The 27,625-nt window shown below is 44.6% G+C and overlaps 2 protein-coding genes across 4 annotated transcripts; both read left to right on the top strand.

Annotated features, from left to right (window-relative positions):
- Window positions 1-202: 202 nt before the first annotated feature.
- LOC123746986 (uncharacterized) lies at window positions 203-27,150 on the top strand. Of its 3 annotated transcripts, XM_069317305.1 has the most exons (13): window positions 252-338; window positions 6,509-6,575; window positions 7,921-8,073; window positions 12,805-12,872; window positions 14,145-14,287; window positions 15,942-16,038; window positions 16,704-16,865; window positions 17,147-17,230; window positions 17,415-17,532; window positions 17,802-18,049; window positions 19,778-20,694; window positions 22,254-22,429; window positions 25,715-27,150. In XM_069317305.1, the coding sequence occupies exons 2-12, from the start codon at window positions 6,509-6,511 to the stop codon at window positions 22,420-22,422; spliced, it is 2,226 nt and encodes a 741-aa protein (XP_069173406.1). In that variant the 5' UTR covers window positions 252-338; the 3' UTR covers window positions 22,423-22,429; window positions 25,715-27,150. The 3 variants fall into 3 exon arrangements, with proteins under 3 accessions (XP_069173404.1, XP_069173405.1, XP_069173406.1); XM_069317303.1 differs by lacking the exon at window positions 6,509-6,575 and having other exon boundaries at window positions 203-338; XM_069317304.1 differs by lacking the exons at window positions 6,509-6,575; window positions 25,715-27,150 and adding an exon at window positions 24,085-24,213 and having other exon boundaries at window positions 203-338.
- LOC123746985 (putative uncharacterized protein ENSP00000383309) lies at window positions 23,668-26,534 on the top strand. The gene is made up of 2 exons (XM_045728888.2): window positions 23,668-23,771; window positions 25,715-26,534. Exons 1-2 carry the CDS (start codon window positions 23,668-23,670, stop codon window positions 26,532-26,534), a joined length of 924 nt encoding a protein of 307 aa, XP_045584844.2.
- Window positions 27,151-27,625: the final 475 nt, after the last annotated feature.

Below are 27,625 nucleotides of genomic sequence, written 5' to 3'. Positions count from 1 at the left end.
CTTAATGATAATTGCCGTGTATAAATGTAATACAATTTTTTTTATACCACCTGTTTATTATTTTTCGTTTTAATTGCTTACTTACATACATCAGTATGTATGTACTTTTGTCTTAATAAATAATTATTCTAATAATACTAATTATTATTATGAGGCAGGTCAGATTGGTGTTTCCAACACCATAGTTTGACCAGTCTCATGAAGTGGTTGTATTGTTATGATCCCTGAGACGGGGAGTTATCACCGGCAGTGTGTGCCGGACGGCGAGGGGGGAAGGTGGTGTCGTCGCACAGTTCCCGCGCGTAGCCGCGCGCTTTGGAAGAATTTCTTTTTATGCGGTACGTTCACGATGTATTATGCATGGTAGCTACCAGCTTTTAGTCCTGTGCTTGTGGTATATGTTAATTAAGTCTCAAGTTAAATTGTATTAGTACTTGAATGCATTTTGACATTAGAATATCTTAAACTTGCAGATCTTTTGGTTATTTTGGATTTGGATTTTTTATGTTTATTTTTTTAGTAGTTTTATCGCAACTGTTGATTTTAATGGCAAGATTCCTGATTAGCCTCACGCAATTAACTTCACTTAGTGACGTGACTACATGTATTAATTACTACATGTGGGGGGTCATTAAAAAACTACAATATTACTTGTCTACAGTTAACTTATTTGCTGTTAATGGCTTTACTAAGCCTGTGAGGGCTGCACTTGATCGCCAGCTAGCATCCCATGTACAAGATTAACTCCAAATTTTGATCTATAATTCTGCCGTTGACGATATTGTCTTTCAATATATGTTGTATGGAATAGATCCAACGAAGATTCACAAGCAGTACTGATGATCTATGGTCCCTGGTGGGTGTGGTGTTGACCTGGTGGTCCCTGGTGGGTGTGGTGTTGACCTGGTGGTCCCTGGTGGGTGTGGTGTTGACCTGGTGGTCCCTGGTGGGTGTGGTGTTGACCTGGTGGTCCCTGGTGGGTGTGGTGTTGACCTGGTGGTCCCTGGCGGGACCACCAGGTCAAGCCTGTGAGGGCTGCACTTGATCGCCAGCTAGCATCCCATGTACAAGATTAACTCCAAATTTTGATCTATAATTCTGCCGTTGACGATATTGTCTTTCAATATATGTTGTATGGAATAGATCCAACGAAGATTCACAAGCAGTACTGATGATCTATGGTCCCTGGTGGGTGTGGTGTTGACCTGGTGGTCCCTGGTGGGTGTGGTGTTGACCTGGTGGTCCCTGGTGGGTGTGGTGTTGACCTGGTGGTCCCTGGTGGGTGTGGTGTTGACCTGGTGGTCCCTGGTGGGTGTGGTGTTGACCTGGTGGTCCCTGGCGGGTGTGGTGTTGACCTGGTGGTCCCTGGCGGGTGTGGTGTTGACCTGGTGGTCCCTGGTAGGTGTGGTGTTGACCTGGTGGGTGTGGTGTTGACCTGGTGGTCCCTGGTGGGTGTGGTGTTGACCTGGTGGTCCCTGGTGGGTGTGGTGTTGACCTGGTGGGTGTGGTGTTGACCTGGTGGTCCCTGGTGGGTGTGGTGTTGACCTGGTGGTCCCTGGCGGGTGTGGTGTTGACCTGGTGGTCCCTGGCGGGTGTGGTGTTGACCTGGTGGTCCCTGGTAGGTGTGGTGTTGACCTGGTGGTCCCTGGTGGGTGTGGTGTTGACCTCCAAAATATGAAGCATATAAGAATTGCCTCATAAGGATATTTACTGCAGCGAAACAAATTCTACAAGTGCTTAGGAATTCCAGGAAATTGCAAAATGATTGTGTGGGAGATGTCACACAATAATTTTGCAATTTGCTGTGCGAGATGTGAGACCTTCCAAAAGAAGACAGATTGAGAAGCTAAAACTAAACATTTATGAAGTGAAGAATGTAGGAATGAAATTTTTTTCCTACAAGGTGATAGGGATTGGAAAGCCTGCGAAATGGTAAATAAAACAAACCAAAATATCTTTACTCCCTCTTCCTCTAAAGGACAAAGGGAGAGGAAATTTATTTCTGAAAATTGTATATAGTAACATGTATGGAAAAGGATAAGAAATACTGGAGCTAAGCGATATAATACAGATTAAGATGCCAGATATTGTCACACTAACACAGATGAAACTTGAAGATAATGTATAAAATGAGGTCATATGCCCGAGGAGCCGCTCAGTTCAGAGACGTGACAGAAAAATTAGGAAAGTTGGACTAACTTTAACTAACTTGGACTAACTAACGTAATGGCGAGTACCAGAAGATCAGAAAATTCTTAGCATACCATGGGAGTGGTAGTTTATTGTGCACCCCATACTGAGCGGTAGTTTATTGTGCACCCCATACTCATCCTGTGAGCGGTAGTTTATTGTGCACCCCATACTCATTTTGTGAGCGGTAGTTTATTGTGCACCCCATACTGAGCGGTAGTTTATTGTGCACACCATACTCATCCTGTGAGCGGTAGTTTATTGTGCACCCCATACTCATTCTGTGAGCGGTAGTTTATTGTGCACCCCATACTCTTCCCGTGAGTGGTAGTTTATTGTGCACACCATACTCATCCCGTGAGTGGTAGTTTATTGTGCACCCCAAACTCATCCTGTGAGTGGTAGTTTATTGTGCACCCCATACTCATCCCGTGAGTGGTAGTTTATTGTGCACCCCAAACTCATCCTATGAGTGGTAGTTTATTGTGCACACCATACTCATCCCGTGAGTGGTAGTTTATTGTGCACCCCAAACTCATCCCGTGAGTGGTAGTTTATTGTGCACACCATACTCATCCCGTGAGTGGTAGTTTATTGTGCACCCCATACTCATCCCGTGAGTGGTAGTTTATTGTGCACCCCAAACTCATCCCGTGAGTGGTAGTTTATTGTGCACCCCAAACTCATCCTGTGAGTGGTAGTTTATTGTGCACCCCATACTCATCCTGTGAGTGGTAGTTTATTGTGCACCCCATACTCATCCCGTGAGTGGTAGTTTATTGTGCACCCCATACTCATCCTGTCAGTGATAGTTTTATTGCGTACCCGATACTCATCCTGTGAGTAACAGAGCAAAAAAAAGATTAGAGATAGTACAAAAAGTGCTTATCAGACCTGGGCGGATGTTCCATATTCACAACTAGTGACCGCGGGTTATAACTGAAGCTGCTGCTGGTGCCTTACAACGGGTTGTTATACACCATAGCTAAGTTAATACTTTAGATAATTGTCAGTATTGGATAGTTTAAGGTTTTCATATGTTTTATCATTTCATATGTTTTATCATTTCATATGTTTTATCATTTCGTACATTTATCTCGAACCCATTGATGATGTGACGACTTATACTGAATTTTGTAACTAGCTCCTCAAGATTGTAACTTGCTTAGCTAAATGAATTGTGGGGTTCAGTCCCTGAGCCCATTATGTGCCTCTGTAACTCTTTCCACTACCGCCCACAAGATGGGTATGGGGTGCATAATAAATGAACTAACTAATTTCATATATTTCACGATTTCATATATCTTTTATTTCATATTTCACCATTTCATATATTTTATCATTTCATAATTTTTTTTTTACACACTGAAATGTGTACAAGTCTCCAAACTTGATACATTAATTGTAAGTGATTCTTTATCATTCTTAATTGCTCTCAACTCTTTATTAAGACATAACTGTAACACGCTTGTGTCTGAAGCTAGACACAAGTACAACAAAATTATTAATGATGGTAGCAAGAGTCCATTTCATGTGGTCTCCATCTCATGCTGGCCTCCGAATGCATGATAGAGCTGATAAGTTAACCAAAGAATCTGACTTTAAAGGAGAAATTGAGTATAACCTTGGATTGTCAATAAGCAGTCTGAGAGCAGCAGTACACCGAGAACTTCGACCAAATCTTGTAGATCTGAGGCAAAGTGAAATCAACACCAGTAATTCCATCTATCATCATACTATCATGCAAGAGGAGCCACACATCTATCATCATACTATCATGCAAGAGGAGCCACACATCTATCATCATACTATCATGCAAGAGGAGCCACACATCTATCATCATACTATCATGCAAGAGGAGCCACACATCTATCATTATACTATCATGCAAGAGGAGCCACACATCTATCATCATACTATCATGCAAGAGGAGCCACACATCTATCATCATACTATCATGCAAGAGGAGCCACACATCTATCATCATACTATCATGCAAGAGGAGCCACACATCTATCATCATACTCTCATGCAAGAGGAGCCACACATCTATCATCATACTCTCATGCAAGAGGAGCCACACATCTATCATCATACTCTCATGCAAGAGGAGCCACACATCTATCATCATACTCTCATGCAAGAGGAGCCACACATCTATCATCATACTCTCATGCAAGAGGAGCCACACATCTATCATCATACTCTCATGCAAGAGGAGCCACACATCTATCATCATACTATCATGCAAGAGGAGCCACACATCTATCATCATACTATCATGCAAGAGGAGCCACACATCTATCATCATAACTATCATGCAAGAGGAGCCACACATCTATCATCATAACTATCATGCAAGAGGAGCCACACATCTATGGTTCATCCGATAAAATCAACAGACTTCTAGATGTTACTACTGCTCTCGGCTTAGACTCGGTTACAAGTATCTCTGGGAATTCTCATTATCTGCCGATGTAGACCTGACCAAATGTAAACACTGTCAACAAAATTATTCGCACACCCTCCGTCACTATGTGATGATGGAGTGCGAAAAAGATACTTATGCTCCTGCTGTCGTTTTCGATATTGTCGATATATCGTTTTCGATATTTCGTGTCGGATATTGTTACGGAGGCAGAGGTTGTCAACAAGGAGGATATTGTTACGGAGGCAGAGGTTGTCAACATGGAGGATATTGTTACGGAGGCAGAGGTTGTCAACATGGAGGATATTGTTACGGAGGCAGAGGTTGTCAACATGGAGAATATTGTTACGGAGGCAGAGGTTGTCAACATGGAGGATATTGTTACGGAGGCAGAGGTTGTCAACATGGAGGATATTGTTATGGAGGCAGTGTGCCTCAGCATGGAGGATGCTGGCAATGGAGGCAGTGTGCCTCAGCATGATGCTGGCAATGGAGGCAGTGTGCCTCAGCATGGAGGATGCTGGCAATGGAGGCAGTGTGCCTCAGCATGGAGGATGCTGGCAATGGAGGCAGTGTGCCTCAGCATGGAGGATGCTGGCAATGGAGGCAGTGTGCCTCAGCATGGAGGATGCTGGCAATGGAGGCAGTGTGCCTCAGCATGGAGGATGCTGGCAATGGAAGCAGTGTGCCTCAGCATGGAGGATGCTGGCAATGGAGGCAGTGTGCCTCAGCATGGAGGATGCTGGCAATGGAGGCAGTGTGCCTCAGCATGGAGTGTGTTATGAAGGATGTTATGGAGGCAGAGTGCGTCGCGTGTTTGTATCACCAACAGGAAATGTAACGATAATAGCAAGATAGCATTCCTGCGGTGCTCACGCCCACACTATGCTTAAAATGAGTCCGTGTTAAGGCACCCTTGCACATTATCTTGTTAATGACGTTTTTAATCTTAAGCTGGTATCAATAAGCTGGAGTTTATTAAGCTGGTGTCGTTTATCTGGTGTCGTTTATCTGGTGTCCTTAAGTTAGTGTCATTAAATTAGTGTCGTTAAGCTGTTATCCTTAAACTTGCATCTTTGTACTGATCCTCAGTTATAACCTGCCCGGGTCGACTGAGACAATAATCTGTTGTACCATGAGGACCGACCCCAACCCGCCGATTACAGTCCTTGTAGTAATTTATTATATATATATAATATTATATTATATATATATATATATAAATATCGTGCCCTCTTGCCACCCTGTGCCTGGGCGTCTCCCAGCCACCCATTCCCCGCCCACTTAGTGGATGTTGCAGAGATGTGTTACCCTCCAGTCACCTAGACATGGCACAGGTCACAACAGGCATTCAGGCTCCTCCCGAAAGGGAGAGAGACGATATACTCATGAGTGGTGAGTGCGCCCGTGCAGCTACCACCCGTGTCCACTCTCCCACTCCACACTCACCCAGGGCACGCCCAGGGCTCAGCTCGCCCGGGGGGATGAAGGAGACTGCTACAAATAACCAGGAACCCAACAGCCAAGAACACGGTCCAGCGAACAATACAACCAGAGGAACGTGTCTGGTTTGTGACAAAGACTTAGAAGCGATGGAACCAACTCTCCATCTTGCCAACTCTTAACCTCGACCATCTTTTCCAAATAACTGCAAACAGGTTTACAAACTGCAAGCAAAACTTAGATTAAGTTTGTGGTTACTTTTTATCTCATTTATCATGCTCTTAGGAATTCCAAATGTACACTACACAACTTTTTTTGGCGTACAAACAATCCATAGTTTGTACAGCATTGCCTCCATGGTAGATATACCATGTAGGGTAATTGTTAAAGGCTGGGTTGGACCGTAGAGTGTCACTAACAGCGCCAACTATCCCCGCTGACCAACAGATGGTGCTGGGCGCCATGGACGTCACCATGACAATGACGCTACTTGCCGTCCTTCTGCTCTCTCCTGGTATGTGGACTCCATTGCTCCTACTTTTACTTTATTAGTTTTTATTTATATATATACAAGAGTTCTTATATTATTGCACAGCCACTAGCACGCATAGTGTTTCGGGCAGGTCCTTAATCCTAATTTTCTCGGGAACACGACCCGCCAAATCGTTTAACGTACCTATTTTACTGTTGGGTAAACAGAGGCTACAGTTGTTAGGGATTGGCGTCCAATCCTCCCCCGACCAGGATACTTTTTACTGAAGTTATATAATAAAAAGAACATTGTTAGAAGCTGTTCAGTGTTAGTGGGCTGCTGTTGTGATAGTACGTCAGGCCATCCTTGGTAACAACGGTGATAGAAAGTTAAATTATGTTTTTATATAGTTATGAAATACCTGTTGAGGGCGGGAAATACTTAAATGTTAATATAGTTTAGGTGGTAGAGGTGTGGGGGCCTGTAACTGTGGCTACAGTCTCCTGCACACGACTCATTATGCAACATTCTTTATTATCTTTGTTTCCATCACCTCCCTCCCCCCCCTACCCCTAAAGTAAGTGTCAGTGTTCATAATAATAATAATAATAATAATTCTGCCGGAAACGCTACGCGTGCTATAGTGGCTTTACAAGAATGTAACACTTCAGTGCTCTGTACTCTTATAAACCCAATGTACCTTCTTGTATATGAATAAATACATAAATAAATAATAATAAGTTACAATAATAATAATCATAATAATAAAAATATACGTACAAAGTACATTAGAGAGAGGGGTATATTTTAAGGTAGAGGGCCCGCATAGTATATCCAGGTATCTGTGGACGTTACCGAATATAACGTCAATTAACCAAAATATAGAAATGGTGAAATATTGGTTGGAAAATTGTATTAGCAGGACTTCTTGCAAATATATAAGGACTTAAGATTATTTTATCCTTGTGTTCATATGCATCCGTTATGTAACTGCAGTTATTGTGTCTGTCACGCGGCCGTGAGGACCCGTCACGCGGCCGTGAGGACCCGTCACGCGGCCGTGAGGACCCGTCACGCGGCCGTGAGGACCCGTCACGCGGCCGTGAGGACCCGTCACGCGGCCGTGAGGACCCGTCACGCGGCCGTGAGGACCCGTCACGCGGCCGTGAGGACCCGTCACGCGGCCGTGAGGACCCGTCACGCGGCCGTGAGGACCCGTCACGCGGCCGTGAGGACTCGTCACGCGGCCGTGAGGACCCGTCACGCGGCCGTGAGGACCCGTCACGCGGCCGTGAGGACCCGTCACGCGGCCGTGAGGACCCGTCACGCGGCCGTGAGGACCTGTCACGCGGCCGTGAGGACTGTCCAGCACCATTCTTGTTGACAGAAGTGGCATGCCAGGAGGACGGGGACACTGACGACTACTTCGATGGTTATGTTTACGTGGACGTGAGTGTGAGGGACCTGGAGGTGGAGGCCGCCCTGCCTGGCTACCCGGTGCTCACCGTGCGGGCTGCTGCCTGTACTGACCCTCTGGCAGGTTAGTCATCAGCACTGTGGTGATGGTGTGGCTGGTAACACTGTTGTGTGGTGATGGTGTGGCTGGTAACACTGTTGTGTGGTGATGGTGTGGCTGGTAACTGTTGTGTGGTGATGGTGTGGCTGGCAACACTGTTGTGTGGTGATGGTGTGGCTGGCAACACTGTATGGTGGTGATGGTGTGGCTGGCAACACTGTATGGTGGTGATGGTGTGGCTGGCAACACTGTATGGTGGTGATGGTGTGGCTGGCAACACTGTATGGTGGTGATGGTGTGGCTGGCAACACTGTTGTGTGGTGATGGTGTGGCTGGCAACACTGTTGTGTGGTGATGGTGTGGCTGGCAACACTGTTGTGTGGTGGTGGTGTGGCTGGCAACACTGTTGTGTGGTGGTGGTGTGGCTGGCAACACTTGTATGGTGATGGTGTGGCTGGCAACACTGTTGTATGGTGATGGTGTGGCTGGCAACACTGTTGTATGGTGATGGTGTGGCTGGCAACACTGTTGTATGGTGATGGTGTGGCTGGCAACACTGTTGTGTGGTGATGGTGTGGCTGGCAACACTGTTTTGTGGTGATGGTGTGGCTGGCAACACAGTTGTGTGGTGATGGTGTGGCTGGCAACACTGTTGTGTGGTGATGGTGTGGCTGGCAACACTGTTGTGTGGTGATGGTGTGGCTGGCAACACTGTTGTGTGGTGATGGTGTGGCTGGCAACACTGTTGTATGGTGATGGTGTGGCTGGCAACACTGTTGTATGGTGATGGTGTGGCTGGCAACACTGTTGTATGGTGATGGTGTGGCTGGCAACACTGTTGTATGGTGATGGTGTGGCTGGCAACACTGTTGTATGGTGATGGTGTGGCTGGCAACACTGTTGTATGGTGATGGTGTGACTGGCAACACTGTTGTATGGTGATGGTGTGGCTGGCAACACTGTTGTATGGTGATGGTGTGGCTGGTAACACTGTTGTATGGTGGTGTGGCTGGCAACACTGTTGTGTGGTGATGGTGTGGCTGGCAACACTGTTGTGTGGTGATGGTGTGGCTGGCAACACTGTTGTGTGGTGATGGTGTGGCTGGTAACACTGTTGTGTGGTGATGGTGTGGCTGGCAACACTGTTGTATGGTGATGGTGTGGCTGGCAACACTGTTGTGTGGTGATGGTGTGGCTGGCAACACTGTTGTGTGGTGATGGTGTGGCTGGCAACACTGTTGTGTGGTGATGGTGTGGCTGGCAACACTGTTGTGTGGTGATGGTGTGGCTGGCAACACTGTTGTGTGGTGATGGTGTGGCTGGCAACACTGTTGTGTGGTGATGGTGTGGCTGGCAACACTGTTGTGTGGTGATGGTGTGGCTGGCAACACTGTTGTGTGGTGATGGTGTGGCTGGCAACACTGTTGTGTGGTGATGGTGTGGCTGGCAACACTGTTGTGTGGTGATGGTGTGGCTGGCAACACTGTTGTGTGGTGATGGTGTGGCTGGCAACACTGTTGTGTGGTGATGGTGTGGCTGGCAACACTGTTGTGTGGTGATGGTGTGGCTGGCAACACTGTTGTGTGGTGATGGTGTGGCTGGCAACACTGTTGTGTGGTGATGGTGTGGCTGGCAACACTGTTGTGTGGTGATGGTGTGGCTGGCAACACTGTTGTGTGGTGATGGTGTGGCTGGCAACACTGTTGTGTGATGGTGTGGCTGGCAACACTGTTGTGTGGTGATGGTGTGGCTGGCAACACTGTTGTGTGGTGGTGGTGTGGCTGGCAACACTGTTGTGTGGTGATGGTGTGGCTGGCAACACTGTTGTGTGGTGATGGTGTGGCTGGCAACACTGTTGTGTGGTGATGGTGTGGCTGGCAACACTGTTGTGTGGTGATGGTGTGGCTGGCAACACTGTTGTGTGGTGATGGTGTGGCTGGCAACACTGTTGTGTGGTGATGGTGTGGCTGGCAACACTGTTGTGTGGTGATGGTGTGGCTGGCAACACTGTTGTGTGGTGATGGTGTGGCTGGCAACACTGTTGTGTGGTGATGGTGTCGCTGGCAACACTGTTGTATGGGGATGGTGTGGCTGGCAACACTGTTGTATGGGGATGGTGTGGCTGGCAACACTGTTGTATGGGGATGGTGTGGCTGGCAACACTGTTGTATGGGGATGGTGTGGCTGGCAACACTGTTGTATGGGGATGGTGTGGCTGGCAACACTGTTGTATGGGGATGGTGTGGCTGGCAACACTGTTGTATGGGGATGGTGTGGCTGGCAACACTGTTGTATGGTGATGGTGTGGCTGGCAACACTGTATGGTGGTGGTGTGGCTGGCAACACTGTTGTATGGTGATGGTGTGGCTGGCAACACTGTTGTATGGTGATGGTGTGGCTGGCAACACTGTTGTATGGTGATGGTGTGGCTGGCAACACTGTTGTATGGTGATGGTGTGGCTGGCAACACTGTTGTATGGTGATGGTGTGGCTGGCAACACTGTTGTATGGTGATGGTGTGGCTGGCAACACTGTTGTATGGTGATGGTGTGGCTGGCAACACTGTTGTATGGTGATGGTGTGGCTGGCAACACTTGTATGGTGATGGTGTGGCTGGCAACACTGTTGTATGGTGATGGTGTGGCTGGCAACACTGTTGTATGGTGATGGTGTGGCTGGCAACACTGTTGTATGGTGATGGTGTGGCTGGCAACACTGTTGTGTGGTGATGGTGTGGCTGGCAACACTGTTGTGTGGTGATGGTGTGGCTGGCAACACTGTTGTGTGGTGATGGTGTGGCTGGCAACACTGTTGTGTGGTGATGGTGTGGCTGGCAACACTGTTGTGTGGTGATGGTGTGGCTGGCAACACTGTTGTGTGGTGATGGTGTGGCTGGCAACACTGTTGTGTGGTGATGGTGTGGCTGGCAACACTGTTGTGTGGTGATGGTGTGGCTGGCAACACTGTTGTGTGGTGATGGTGTGGCTGGCAACACTGTTGTATGGTGATGGTGTGGCTGGCAACACTGTTGTATGGTGATGGTGTGGCTGGCAACACTGTTGTATGGTGATGGTGTGGCTGGCAACACTGTTGTATGGTGATGGTGTGGCTGGCAACACTGTTGTATGGTGATGGTGTGGCTGGCAACACTGTTGTATGGTGATGGTGTGGCTGGCAACACTGTTGTATGGTGATGGTGTGGCTGGCAACACTGTTGTATGGTGATGGTGTGGCTGGCAACACTTGTATGGTGATGGTGTGGCTGGCAACACTTGTATGGTGATGGTGTGGCTGGCAACACTGTTGTATGGTGATGGTGTGGCTGGCAACACTGTTGTGTGGTGATGGTGTGGCTGGCAACACTGTTGTGTGATGGTGTGGCTGGCAACACTGTTGTGTGGTGATGGTGTGGCTGGCAACACTGTTGTGTGGTGATGGTGTGGCTGGCAACACTGTTGTGTGGTGATGGTGTGGCTGGCAACACTGTTGTATGGTGATGGTGTGGCTGGCAACACTGTTGTATGGTGATGGTGTGGCTGGCAACACTGTTGTATGGTGATGGTGTGGCTGGCAACACTGTTGTATGGTGATGGTGTGGCTGGCAACACTGTTGTATGGTGATGGTGTGGCTGGCAACACTGTTGTATGGTGATGGTGTGGCTGGCAACACTGTTGTATGGTGATGGTGTGGCTGGCAACACTGTTGTATGGTGATGGTGTGGCTGGCAACACTGTTGTATGGTGATGGTGTGGCTGGCAACACTGTTGTATGGTGATGGTGTGGCTGGCAACACTTGTATGGTGATGGTGTGGCTGGCAACACTTGTATGGTGATGGTGTGGCTGGCAACACTGTTGTATGGTGATGGTGTGGCTGGCAACACTGTTGTATGGTGATGGTGTGGCTGGCAACACTGTTGTATGGTGATGGTGTGGCTGGCAACACTGTTGTATGGTGATGGTGTGGCTGGCAACACTGTTGTGTGGTGATGGTGTGGCTGGCAACACTGTTGTGTGATGGTGTGGCTGGCAACACTGTTGTGTGGTGATGGTGTGGCTGGCAACACTGTTGTGTGGTGATGGTGTGGCTGGCAACACTGTTGTGTGGTGATGGTGTGGCTGGCAACACTGTTGTGTGGTGATGGTGTGGCTGGCAACACTGTTGTGTGGTGATGGTGTGGCTGGCAACACTGTTGTATGGTGATGGTGTGGCTGGCAACACTGTTGTGTGGTGATGGTGTGGCTGGCAACACTGTTGTATGGTGATGGTGTGGCTGGCAACACTGTTGTGTGGTGATGGTGTGGCTGGCAACACTGTTGTGTGGTGGTGGTGCGGCTGGCAACACTGTTGTGTGGTGGTGGTGTGGCTGGCAACACTGTTGTGTGGTGGTGGTGTGGCTGGCAACACTGTTGTGTGGTGATGGTGTGGCTGGCAACACTGTTGTATGGTGATGGTGTGGCTGGTAACACTGTTGTATGGTGATGGTGTGGCTGGCAACACTGTTGTGTGGTGATGGTGTGGCTGGCAACACTGTTGTGTGGTGGTGGTGTGGCTGGCAACACTGTTGTGTGGTGGTGGTGTGGCTGGCAACACTGTTGTGTGGTGGTGGTGTGGCTGGTAACACTGTTGTATGGTGATGGTGTGGCTGGCAACACAAGTATTACAATTAAAACATGTGACAAACAAGGAAATATTTCACGAAATAAATGAGTCAATTTGAGAATGATAATTCTCTGCGACCCCTTAATGTTACAGAGGTGAAGCTGGAGGTGTGGAACTGTGACTCAACCTTAATTAAAACCTGTCACAGAAAAGTTTGCCAGGTGGGTAACATTTGTTTGGGAGTTAATTGTTCTTTGTTCAGTGGTTATTAACATAATTTACAAACAGCAATTTATCACAATTCAAGTGGATTTTGAAAGGTTGGTTATGGTGGTGTATTTTTGTCATGCAGGTAAACTGAAGCTTGATAACATTTTGTGGCTCCTGCTCCTTTTCCCTGATATGGAGAGTTTTTGATGATCTCTATAACAGTGACCATTTAAACACTCACAAATCACAATGGCACAAGATATCGATTTTCCCCATCTTTGTAATCCTTTTTTTTTTTTTTTACTCTCTGCCATCCTCTCTTTTTCCTTGGTGGTGGTTTGATAAAATGAACTAGAATTCTTTCACCCTCCATGCTGCTCTTCCTAACCAGTCCAATCTGGCTCTCCTTTTTTCACAACACCTTATTAAAGGCTGCCATCTCTATTCCTTGCTGTACATCCCATGACATGCTGAAGTGCTCTCCCTGATGAAATTCAGACTGTTCTCGGGCTGTTCACTGTCAGTCTAAGGACAATAATACCCAGAGGATTTCAACAGCACCTTATAGAACTTGTGGCAAAGTGACTGCAACACCAGCAATCGGTCTATAACCATACTACCGAGCATAAATAAATAAATAAATATTTACTCCTATTACTTTAAATTTTTTTGAGCAGATAACAGTGAAACATTTCTCATTATATACCTTGACTTTTTCAAAGCCTTTGACACTGTTTCACGACAAACTTGTTTGAAAGGTAACATAGGTACTGTGGAGGGTTGAGGGGGTTCCCAGGTCAGTTTTGGACGCATATATATATATATCAAATGAAGCAGATCCACATTGTATCATCAAGTCAGATCCGAATGGGAAGCTGTAGCAAATGAAGTGCACCGGGGCTCTTATCATGTGACCTCTGTTGTTTACCATTGAGTATATATACAAAATTTAGACACAGGATTGATAGAGACATTAGACAATTTTTGGATGACAATAGTATAAGATGCTGAATATGAAAAAATATACAAAAAACAATGAATACAAATTTGCTAAATTTATATTCAAACAAACAACCTAGGTAAATACTGGCTTGGGTTAAATTATTGATTAATGTAACAGATTACCGGGTAACATATACACATATGCAGGATCGCTGGATTGTTTCATGCGTAGGCAAGACATATATATGAATGAGTTTGGTTATAAATAACTCTCATATGGGCTAATAGTACATCAGTGTCAGATATTCTTTGTTTTAATTCATTGTGGCTGATGCATTCAGAAGGATGGAGGGAAGATATGCCTGCCCACCAAAGTCAAGGCCAGGTGTGTGAGGGTGAAGAGTGGCAACGCGACCTCGGCTGACCTTGTCCTTCCTCACTATCATACCTTCAACCACAGTCACCAAATCCAAGCTATTTCCTGGCAAGTACATTTTCTTTCACAACAAAATTAGTCTATGGTGCTCCATGTATAATTTGACATGTTCTTAGGCAGCATATAATCTCCTACACTTTATTTTATTTTTATATAATATATTAGCTTTTGCTGGGGGCCCATAACTCTACTGCTTGATTGATTCGATATTTTCCCCTACTTTTCAGTTGCACATTCAGTGTTCTGTGGCCCGTATCTTTGTGAGTAAATGGTATACAGTCTGCTCCAATTATCTCCCCCCAAATGTCCCATTACTGTATCTCTTCCTGATCTTAAACACCTGTTGGACTCCTTACCATAGCCTGTGTTCCTGTTGGGTAATTTCAACTGTCGGCATACCCTCTGGGGTGATGCTCTGACAAACACTTGTGGCCGCCTTCTTGAACTATTTGTCCTCTTCTTTTGTCTCTGAATTCTGGCGAGCTCACTCATGTTGACTCCTGCACTCGTACCCTTTCCTGTCTTCAGCTTTCTTTCTGCTCATCTTCTCTTTATTTAGATTTCACATGGCGGGTTCTTGATGACCTCGATAACAGTGACTGTTTTCCCATCCTTGTTACCTTTTTCTCTTTTCACCCTGCTCTCTCCTTCTCTAGGTGGCAGTTTGCCAAGGCTGACTGGAACCTATTCATTCTACATGCTACTCTTTCCGACCTCTCCACTTTGCCTCTCCCTCGAGCCATTCTCCTTTTTCTTAACACCACATTAGACGCTATCCTCAGCTCTAAGTCTCGGAGCACACAGAAATGCATTCCCTTGGGGAATACAGACCGTGCTCGGGCTGTATGCTGTGAGCGTCAGTCTGGAAAAAACACTGACACCGACAGACTGCTGCTTCTGTTTTGTTTTGGAAGGCAAGTACGGTGGCCCGTAGGGCCATCTGTACGGCTGAATGTGAGAGTTGGAAATCCTATGTCTCCATTTTTTTTAATATATACCAGTATACAAGAGTTCTTACATTCTTGTACAGCCACTAGTATGCATAGCTTTTCGGGTAAGTCCTTAATCCAAATTTTCCCTGGAATACAAATCATTTAACAACCAGGTACCCATTCACTGCTGGATGAACAGAGGACCATTACGACCACACGCCTCTGCCCCAGATCTGGAAGAAAATCCGTAAGATAGTGGGTAAGTTTGTTCCAGATGTCTCGCCAGTCAATCCCTCTAAGTATTTTATGTCTGTATCATGTCCCCCCTCTCCATCCTCCTTTCTAACGTCGTCAGGTTTAGCTCCTTCAGTCTCTCTTCGTACCTCATCCCTTACAACTCTGGAACAAGTCTCGTTGCAAACTTCTGCACTTTTCAAGCTTCCTTATGTTTTTTTTTTTAGATGGGGGCTCCAACATAGGGCGGCATACTTTAGACTGGCCTCACATAGTCAGTATACAGTGATCTAAAAGGCACTTTATTCAAGTTTCTGAAGGATGTTCTGACTTTTGCCAGTGTAGACCATGCAACTGACATTATTTATTCCATTTATGTACCTCTGGAGTTGTGTATATGCATGCGAGCCTGTGTGAGAGAGAACACTTGTTTTGTAACTGACTTGCTTTATGGATATCTTTCAGTGTGGGTGTAATGTTATATTGGTAAACATTTTGTGTATTATTAATGGTGTGGTGATGTTTACCTCCGGCAGGGAGCAGCAGGACGACACCAACATCTCCAAGATCACCATGATCAAGCAGACAGGAGTATACAAGTACCTCATGAATCTCACACCCTCACACACTCAGGTCAGACCCCACCACACCACCTTACACACCATCAGCCTACCACAAACTACACTGCGCTGCATTATATTGTACGCCAAAGAGCACCAGACTCCATTACAATGTGCCAAAGAGCACCAGACAACACCAGACTGCATTACAATACCCCAAAAAGAACCAGACTGCAGTACAATATGCCGAAGAGCACCAGACCACACCAGACTGCAGTACAATATACCGAAGAGCACCAGACCACACCAGACTGCAGTACAATATACCGAAGAGCACCAGACCACACCAGACTAACTACATATATACAAAATTATAATATATATTAATGTATATTCAGAGGATACCATTTCTCACTACTCATTACATTACTATTGATAAATGAATCTCTGGGATCTGCAGCAGCTTGTACTATTATAGCTTGAGGATGGGTGTACAGACCTCACCAGGTTGTCAGACTAAACTTCTCTAAGTTAGATTGTATCAGTCACCATTACACTAAACACACTCTTCTACACAACTCCAAACTATATTACAAGGGACGACAACAACAGACATCATAACATTCTGCACTATACACACCATTATTAATTCCTCCCTTTATGTCCACATTTATATCCTAAGTTATATATTCAGTTTCTCTCATCCTGTCACCCTCACCTGAGGTAATGTCTTCACAGAGCACTGCTGGCGGAGCTGCCAAGGGCGGCAAGGTACCCCTGCAGAAGCAGGAGTGTACGTTGTCTAAGCCGGTGATCCTGGAGGGTGTGAACCACGACAACACCACCACCTTCACTGCCCACTGGCACAACCTCAACACCACCTGTGTCTACCGCACCAGAGTGTGTATCCAAGACCAGGTTTTCAGGTGGCCTTGCAACCTTGATGGCCTTGCAAGGTTTCCTCAGAGCACAGTACTGTACTAGTAATGGCATTTCTTTTCAAGCTTTCCCGTTTTAAAAACTCCAAGTTTTTGTGTAGATTCTCCATCAATCTCTCAAAAATACACTGATCAGCCTTTAAACACCCAAATTCATTCTTACAAACTTCCATAATTGAAAATCTCTGATCTCTTGAACACAGTTTGGATACCTTAGTTTAAGAGGCCGCGTCTCTTTCCCAGGTGACGCCCTACAACCCCTGTGAAGAACCTTTCAACTTCGGAGTGACTTTCCCAGACCTTCAGTACAAAACCTTGGACAAGCCAGTGAGTGATATTAGGGTGGCAAGTGACGGTGGTATGAGTGATGCAATGGTTGACGATTCACGATAATATTAAATACAAGTTGTACAGTACGTAAATGCTTATGTTTCCTTAACACTATCATTATCCACCTACCTCTATCCCATTACAATAATCGTTTGCCATGGACGTGTTGATGGCGATGCAGGTGGAGCAGAGGGAGGTGGCGGTGTGGGTGGTGGTGGTGGTGGCGGTGTTCACTCTGGTCTCCACCCTCCTCGTCTGCTACCATCTCTACAATACCTGCAGATTTGCTCAGAGCACCAGTAAGTTAACATCTTGTTTGGGGCACAATATTTGTGTACATGCATGGCAGTCTTGCCTGCGTGACATTCTTGGGAGCGAGGGAGAGGGACCGATAGCGAGGCTCGGGAGGGACCAACGGCGAGGCTCGGGAGGGACCGATGGCGAGGCTTGGGAGGGACTGACAGCAAGGGAGAGAGACTGACGAATAGGGAGGAGCTGCATGGTTTGTAATTAACTGATACAAATTTCCATAAACTGAACATATTAAATGCTCAGTTTCTTTCCTCAGTTGTCAGACGGAATTCAAACGGTAAAAAGCCAGGCTGCCTGGAGGAGATGCAACAGGAGGTGCAGGTGCTCAAGCATTCCGAGCATAAACAGAATTGTCTGGGCGACGGTGGGAGAGAGACAGTAGGCCTGAGGGATGCACTCCTGTCGGGCGCTGAGCAGAGGAAGGTGCTGATGGTGTACGCCAGAGATGCCCAGGAGCAGGTGGCGGCTCTCACCAACCTTCTCCACGAGAGGACCAACTATCAGGTGGGTGGTTTCTCGCTCAACTGGCTTGGTGTCTGGCTGGCTGGTTAGCTTGCTTCCTGGACTGGGTGCTGGTTTATTTATTTATATACAAGAAGGTACATTGTTATGTACTCTCACAAACCCAATGGTGTACTTAAATTCTTACAAAGCCACTAACATGCTTAGAGTAAGGACCTGCCCGAAACGCTAACAGACTACCTGTAGTTTCTTATGAAATACATTGTAGTAAAATTTGAGTTTAACACAATAAATACAAAATAAATTGACGGGGATGATTACTCTGGTGAAGATATACGTCTTAAGTACTAATATTGGGGAAGTGGGTAGTACGAGATACAGTGTGAGTTTGAAACACATGGTAGGAAACTATAAGGATGAAATTAGGTGGTTTTTGGTTTTACTTCTGAATAAGGCATAGTTTGGACAATTGTCAGGGGGAAGCCCCGTCGGCTCCCCGGAGCCATCCAGATTGATATGTATATCATTAGACTTTGGCATCAGTCAGTGTGAATGGAGTTCTAGGCCTACCGGGGACCATGAGTCAGAACCTGGCTCCCTCAGAGAGGCATGAAGAGCAATGGCCTGGTTCTTGAAAGCATACTACCGACTTGGAGTCGGATACACTAAGAGGTAACATCATCAAGAACCCGGTTACTAGTCCTAAGTGACCGTAACATCAATCTAAACAAAATTTCTTTCATCCTTAACTTGGTTCCAACACTAGTAGCACTGTGCTCTGTCTCCCTTCACACCTGAACTCAAAACTTTCACTAATACCTTTTGTCCTCTTGACATAAAGCTCGCCTTTCGACAGACCAACACTCTTCGTAGCAATCTAGTTCACACTGCTGCTCCTGCTTCTAATGCTGCTGGTGTCTACTCTATTTCCTGTTCGTCTTGTCTTCTCCAATACTTTGGTGAAACTGGCCACACACTTAATGGACAGACTGAAGGAACACAAAAGAAGTGTTAAGTCTGCAGACACAAACAATACTCTCTTCTGTCATGTTAGGGATTTAATCATCCTATTGATTGGTTTTCCTCCAAAACAATCTTTCCTGCCTCTACTCTACACAGACGTCGTCTTGTCGAATCTGCTCTGATAGTACAATATACCCAACATGAACCCGAGTCCTGGCTTTGTTGCTGTTGACTTTTCCCTCACAGTATATACTCAAATATTCTAAACTTTCTAATAAATGTGACCTAACATAAGCCTACCATTCCTTTTATCTTTCTTTTTTTTCTCTTACGATCCCTTTCTTATTCCTATTATTACACCTTACCTTCTGTACCTTTTGCCTTGCTCTTATCTTTCTCCAAGGTTTCCATCTCCTCACCCCTCTCTCGCCTATTTATTGCCCTTGTTTCCTCATCGACTTTATAATGGTCCAAGAAGGACCAAAACATTGTCATCTCTTCAATTTCTAGTGTGTGGTTTGGTTAACAATTCAGAGGTTTGTTGGTTGGCAAAACTGGGTTGAGGCTGGCTGGCTAGGTGCATAGTGGGTGATGCACGGCTCTAATTTCAATCCCACTTTAGGGTTGTGGAGGCACCAAGTACGCCCTAGTCTGCCATTCTTGGAACTGAAATCATCATCAGACATTCACACCTCTATAATATAACTAAAGCAGTTACTCATAAACCTGTATGTGTCAATAACTTTTCTACAGGTAATGATAGTAGAAACCTTCATAAAAATGTAACGATTGCCTTGACCTCCGCAGATCCTGGACTTGTACGACCCACTGGACTTAGACAAGCTAAGAGATGGGACGGTGTGGTTGGCTAGGAGGCTCCTCGACCCAGCTACTGTCACCCTCCTCGTGGCCTCCAAACAAGCCAGAAAACTCCAGGTTCTCCACGCCTCCACCCTGGGCCACGGTACCCACACCAAGCCACAACAATCATTGGATTATAACATGCTAACAGAGAACACAGCTTCACAGATGGCTGCCATCACTACTGCTGGAGATGACAGAGTTGGTCACATGAAGTTCGACAATATTTTTGTTCAGAATGTAAACAAGAAGGTAAAAAATGACACAAAGAACTTTTCTTCCAAGGTAGAAGCAGGACAAAACTTCGAGAGAGCCTCACTTTTGATGTCAAGTTCCCCGGACAAAGGAGGTGAAGAGGTGAGAAAGAACCTCTCTCACGTAGGTGAGAAAGGTTTGGCGGACGCGCGAAGGTCTCTTCCTGCACCTATACACCAAAAATGCTTGGGGAACATCACGGAATACAGAGACCCTGATACCTGCACCCACTTTCCACATTCACAGGTTATGCCCCAAGATGGGGCGATCAAGACATGTATAGATAGAATTGAAAAAACAAATGAAGCACATGATAATTCAGAGACAAATATTGATGGAAGGAAAATAATTTCAAAAGCAGGAATCGAAGCTAGACAAGTAAAACTGAAAGTGAATGAGAAAGTAGAGATGATATCCAAGAAGCTCCAATCCAACAGAGCTGAGAAGGAACAGTATGAGGAACCGAGACACGATGGCGCCGAAACGCTACCCGACTCGGAAGATGACCAGGTCGGGCAGGAAGTCTTCCACTTTCTCTTCCTTGACTTTCTTCACAAACTGGAGGCATCTTTCTTCTCTCACGACTATGATCGTCTTTACCAGATAAAGTGAGTATAGTGATTCAACTTTTATTTCTAGTTGACTTTTTACATAATGCTGCTTAGCCTGAAACAACTGGACAGAATATAGTTTAAATTCTTTAATATGAATAAAGTTTTATATATTACTCTATAATCTTAAGTAGCATTTGCATTATTCCTGTAAAAGTTCACATTGGCTCAGAGCAGCAATCTGAGCATCTCAGTACTGCTATATACCCACTTGTAAATGTTAACCGAGTTTGGTTATTACATGTATAGAATGTCCTTCATGCATTGTATACACAGTCTTGTTAAGCGGCCACACACAGAACAATCAGGGAAGTCACTGTGTTACACAGAACGAACCTCAGGACTACGAATCCGAAGCACTGTCCACTCAGCTGTCAGGCCCCTCTGGTGATGGATGGTCTTAGACAGAAAAACTGACACCCAAGGACCATATCAAGACCATTGTTCAAGGAGCCTATGCTAGGCTTTCCAGTTTCAGAATTGTTTTTAAATACATGGATGGCAAAATATTAAAGAAATTGTTCATGATCTTTGTGAGGACAATGTTGGAATACACAGCTGTAATATGGTGCCCAAATCTCAAGAAGAACAAACAAACTGGAAAAGGTGCAAAGACATGCAATAAAATGACTTCTGGAACTGAAATGAAAGAGCTGTGAGAAGAGGTGAGAGGCGTCAAATATACCAAACCTAGAAGATAGAAGAAAGAGGTAATATAATAACTACATACAAAATAGTAAAGGGAATCAACAAGATTGATAATTAAGAATTTTTGAAACCTAGAACATCAAGAACAAGAGATCATAGATTTAAGCTAACTAAACAAAGCTGCCAAAAGAACATTAGAAAGTTAACTTTTGCAAACAGAGTGGTAGACGGTTGGAATTAAATTAAATGAGACGGTGGTGGAGACCAAAACTGTAAGAACTACAGTAGTTTCTAAATGTTACATGACAGAGTGCTGGGAAGATGGAACACCTCGAGCATAGCTCTCATCCTGTAACTACATTTAGGTAATTACAAACACAAACACACAAGTCATGGAAGGAAGTCATGGCCAGGTTGTGGGGACAACCGCCGGAGTCCAGACGGTCTATAGATCAGACCCTCTAACGTACTATCGATTCTCCTTTAGACAATATGGTTTTCGATCTAGAAGATCCTGTGTATCGAATTTACTCAGTCCTCTATGATCGAGCCACAGAGATTTTACAGGAAAGAGATGGTTGGGTTGACTGCATCTATCTGGACTTAAAAAAGGCTTTCGACAGAGTTCCACACAAAAAGGTAAAGTTTCTTTCACCCATAATGCCCCCGTTACCTAGCAGTAAATAGGTATCTGGGAATTACAGCGGTTACGGAGCTGCTTCCTGGCGGTGTGTGTGTGTGTGTGTGTGTGTGTGTATGGGGGGGTGGGGTGGAAGGTAGTAGTTAGTTACAGTTGATTGACAGTTGAGAGGCGGGCCGAAAGAGCAGAGCTCAACCCCCACAACAACAACTAGGTGAATACAGTAGTACGACAACACAGTCATGACTAATGCTCATATTTTCTTAAGGTTTAGGGAGACCCCGGAGCTGGAGGTTCTGGATCATGTGACCCCAGGCCGCCTCTACCACCTGCCAGATCACTTGGACCACCTTATTTACAACCTCACCTACCGCATCCCTTACCCGGGCACCTGCAACACCCCCAGGCTCGACACCTACCTCCATAACTGCCTTTAAATCTCAGGTATATCAGTCATTTATATTTTAAATTGTCTCCTTTTCATTAGTGACTAATCTATTTTATTCAAATAATTTATTAATCCATTCAGGTGCATCTTTTGCTTAATCCACATATCTCTTAGTTGTACAGTATATTTATGAAGGAGCTGCCTCGTATGGGCCAATAGGCCTTCTGCAGTTACCTTCATTCTTATGTTATCAGTATAGTATTACTTGAATTAGACAAAATTATTGTATGTACAGAAGAGGTAGCAAAGTATGACATGTGAAAGATAGAAAAATAATAATGAGGTAAATACAGTGGTGACCGGGGTAATTCAGTAGTGACTACTGGTGCTAAATTTAAGGCCCCTTTCTGTACTGTGTAACTGATAATTTATGTTTGTGGATTGATACTAGCCCCAGAGATTTTGTTTAGATATCTTTTTAATGCTTCTCATAAATCTGTTTCTCATTCTTTTCTCTCTTTCTTGGCACTTTTTTTTTTTTTAGCGTGTTCAGTAATGACGTTGCTTGAAAATTTCCATGTCTTGATCTTCTATTAACTCCCTCCAGGTGTTGTTTTGCAATTCCACTCTCATTCCTTGATAGTCTCCTCATGGGTAGTCTAGAAATACATCACCCGGGACCTTTACTAGGGTTTCTATAAGTGTAATCCATCTAATAATACAGTACAGTATTGTGATTGCATATAGGAGTGAGCTTCTCTTCTACCTATATTTGATTACTTGTGCCCTCTCTTCTGATGTTAGCACAAGATTTTTTTTATTGATTATATACACAAAGGTACAAACATTCTTGAACCCAGGGCCAAATTGCTCACAAAGTGCGGGATGTGTAACCACTGCGCCATGGGAACTGCCCCAGAATGCTGCTTTCTTGGGTGGGTTCTGTCACATGCTGGACAAGACAGGAGTAATGTACCAGGTTGAAAAATTGTTCTTCCACGTATGGTGTTAAATTCATCCATTCTATCGTTTCGTGATTAAAGTCCGCCATTATGAGGGTTTGGGTTTTTGTTGCTGTACTGATCACATTGTGCAGATCAGTAACTTCATTGGCTGTTGCTGTGTCTGCCCTGTAGCATACTCCCACTTCAGTTTGCTACCATTTTTAGCTAGTATATTGACATGTAACCAGGTAAGAACACTGCAGATAAAGGACTCTTTGGTGAATCCACACTCTTTGGTGGAGGAGCCTCGTGTTAGGGAGGTGACATCTCTGCAATAGCTGGTAGCCTCAATGACTCGAGATGTGGTGGAGAATGTGTTAGTGTTGCGAGATACTGTATTTAAAGGCACTAAATATAATTTTAGCTGCAAAGGCAAGAACAAAAAGGACATGAGGCAAGTGATATCAAAGGTATGGAATTCACCAAGGTTTACCTATCATGGCATAAATGACCTGAGGGACATTAGGTAAGCAATACAAAGATCCAGAAAAATCGTGATGTTCTACAAGAGGTATGACTAAGTGTAACAATGCAGTTTAGACTGTAAAGGGCAGGATGGTATTCAATTAGGTTTTCATGATATGCAACTGAGCCAGAGCAGTTTTCCATCATCTATTATGGTAGTAGGAGAAAGGTCAAGGAGATGGGTCCCTTTAAGTAGTCACAATTTTTTACCTGTAATGCCAGACCAGTGACCCTGCCAACAGTTGCAGATTGCACAATGAATGGGCAGAAATCTGAATGAAGAATCCATCTTCAAGAAACAGGATAAGTGCAGATGACCTTAGCGATGCCATCTGCACATTCTCAGCTAGGTGCGCTAGGTGCCTTTTTATGATTACTGTACTCACTTGGATGTCTGTGTTTGATTTTGTAATATTATGTACAGGTAGATATATATTGACAAAAAAAAAATAGGTAAATGCAACAAAGCTAGTTTGCATTTTATTTTAAATGTTGGATTAAAAAAAAAAAAAAGCACACTTTAATACCTTTTAATTTGTCCTATTACAAGGGCAATTAATTCACTACACTATCACCCTGATAAGTACATTGTTAAACAAGAAATATATTGTTATTTTACAGGTTTTTTTTTCTATTTTCTGACATCCAGATAATGCAATAACCAGTTAATGTAATGGGAATTTTCATGTTTTATGGCAAGAACTAGAAAACTGAAATATTCAACTGGATAATGTACTTAAAATGATTAATGTTTATCTTAAAAAAATACATTTATCACTAATATTTTCAACCAACGTAAAGTGACCTTAGTCAAGTTCATTTTTCTTTAGAAATGTTTCCAAGCGAGATATCTACCAATTTATCTTGCAATAAAGTTTCTAATTGTTAAAAAACTGTCATATACATGCAGCATAAGACATGAATACGAGTACAGTGGTACCTTCGTTTACAATTGTAAGCTGTTCCCAGAGACGTGTCGGCAATCAAAACAAATTTTTCCTTAAGAAATAATGTAAATTGAATTCATCCATTCCCACCCCCCAAAAATATTAACTTGAAAATACATTTTATACCAAACAACGCATTTTGTACTAGCTACAATACAGTATGGTCATCTTACCTTGAATGAGGACTTGTTGGTGTACGGAAGATAGTGAGGAGAGGTGTCAAGTGTTTGGAAGGGGAGTCCCCTTCTAGTATAACATCAGGCAGTGATGATTTCTCTGGGGTATTCTTTCCTACGTTTTGTCTGCATACCACTAGGACCTGCTTGTGGCTCACTGCTTGTTTTCCTCACTAAAAATATGTCTAGTGACACTTGTTTTTGCCAACGTTGTAAAACTTGTCAGAAGCGAGACATCACATTGTCATTAAAAAGATTAACACAACGGCCTGCTTGATTTGGGCGAACCTTTTCAACAAAAGTTTAGGCTGAACTTTACCACTGACTTTCTTGGGATCCATGGCGTGATATATAAGAATTTTTATGAAAGAAAAAAAAAAGGTAAACAGTGAAATTCTTTACTAAGAATTTAAGCGCGGCCATGGTCGTCACTACGCGGGATCGACCTGTAAACAAACCGAGTACGCATCACCCTGTGCCCCCCAGCACCACGTGCTCGTTCGACCCATACGCGTACGATCAGATGTCTCAAGTAAACTGCTGTACACCAATTCAAATTTTATGATGAATTTGATGTCGTATACCAAAAAATTTGTACTCTAGGACAGTCGTCGAAACATTGTAATTGCTCGAAAAAGTAAACTTTAATTCACTTAGGTAAAAATAGGCCTATAAGTTATGTATGATTTGATTTAAGAATGCAAATAAAGCCCCTGCCATTGTTTAATAACTGCTGTTTTACAATGCAGGATTTCCAGGCCGAGACCTAGCCTACACCTGCGCCTACACCGGGATCCTTCACGTGTGTGCCTGCGCCGGGATCCTTCACGTGTGTGCCTGCGCCAGGATCCTTCACGTGTGCGCCTGCGCCAGGATCCTTCACGTGTGCGCCTGCGCCAGGATCCTTCACGTGTGCGCCTGCGCCAGGATCCTTCACGTGTGCGCCTGCACCAGGAACCTTCACGTGTGCGCCTGCACCAGGATCCTTCACGTGTGCGCCTGCACCAGGATCCTTCACGTGTGCGCCTGCACCAAGATCCTTCACGTGTGCGCCTGCACCAGGATCCTTCACGTGTGCGCCTGCACCAGGATCCTTCACGTGTGCGCCTGCACCAGGATCCTTCACGTGTGCGGCTGCACCAGGATCCTTCACGTGTGCGCCTGCACCAGGATCCTTCACGTGTGCGCCTGCACCAGGATCCTTCACGTGTGCGCCTGCACCAGGATCCTTCACGTGTGCGCCTGCACCAGGATCCTTCACGTGTGCGCCTGCACCAGGATCCTTCACGTGTGCGCCTGCACCAGGATCCTTCGCGTGTGCGCCTGCACCAGGATTCTTCGCGTGTGCGCCTGCACCAGGATCCTTCGCGTGTGCGCCTGCACCAGGATCCTTCGCGTGTGCGCCTGCACCAGGATCCTTCGCGTGTGCGCCTGCACCAGGATCCTTCGCGTGTGCGCCTGCACCAGGATCCTTCGCGTGTGCGCCTGCACCAGGATCCTTCGCGTGTGCGCCTGCTCATTTCCAGGGAGATTTCTAGACAACGATGTACATCAATAATAAAGTTTTAATTCAATATAGTTGACACACACTTACGAGTTGAAACAGTTTTACAAAATTAAAAGGAAAGGCAAATACTGTACTGTAGTGCACAAAGACAGGAATATTGCATATAACAATCTTATTTAAAATCCTACAGAGCATTATCTGGATTCAGGTATTTTCTGCAATCAAATACTCAACAAAAAATATATATGTTTACTGTTTCTAACTTTAAAATGTATCTATTATACATAATTTCACACTTTTATTGCTCATCAACATTGCACAATTATAATAGGCAGTAATTCGTCTCTCAACTATTGTTAAACAACAGCAAGAATTAAGTGAACTATGAGCAGTCATCTTGATATGTTACATAATAGGTGCAATGCCATTCAAGTCAAAATATAAAGGATTAATTATTTAGATCAAGCATCTTACCCTCATACATCAGACTAGACAGCAAAGTGCAATGAATGTTCTCTCATTGAAGCATTAGTACTGTGAACAGTATCGTAATGGATGAATGTCATGTAATGTACAGTTTGATTTAATTTTTTTTGTAAAACTACTACTAGTTCTGTAATAATGAACACTGGTACCGAGATTCACCAAATTATCATAAATACAGATTTAAAACCCTAATGGATTCAACTTTCCCTAGTAAGATTGATAAACAAATTATCTACTATATTTGCACCAATCTTCTCAGTATTGGTGCAACACTTGAGAATAACAAGGCAGATCCATCTTTTGTTCATTAACTTGAAAAATATATATGTATGTACATAATATATACACACTGCAGACAAACACAAAATTACATAACTAGGAATTATATGCCAAGCAGAAAGAAAAACTTGGGTGATGTGGAAACATGACTAACAAAGGCTTCTCTTTTCACCTAACTAAATCAAAGACATGTAAGTGTTATAATGTAACAAACTACAGCAGGCTTTTACATTGGTAAATATTATAACAGAAGCAGCCGTATTAAAGGAAACTACTGATCTCCTCCGATTGCTAGTAACTTTATCATAAATATTCTTGCTAATGTTAGAGTTTACAAGTATTTTGCAGATGAAAACAGCAGCCACATGTCAGCTAAAAGACCACTCAT

The sequence above is a fragment of the Procambarus clarkii genome, chromosome 87, assembly GCF_040958095.1.
Source record: "Procambarus clarkii isolate CNS0578487 chromosome 87, FALCON_Pclarkii_2.0, whole genome shotgun sequence".
NCBI classification, from domain to species: domain Eukaryota; kingdom Metazoa; phylum Arthropoda; class Malacostraca; order Decapoda; family Cambaridae; genus Procambarus; species Procambarus clarkii.
Note: the sequence above shows the minus strand (reverse complement) of the source record. Positions and strands in the feature narration are given on the sequence as shown.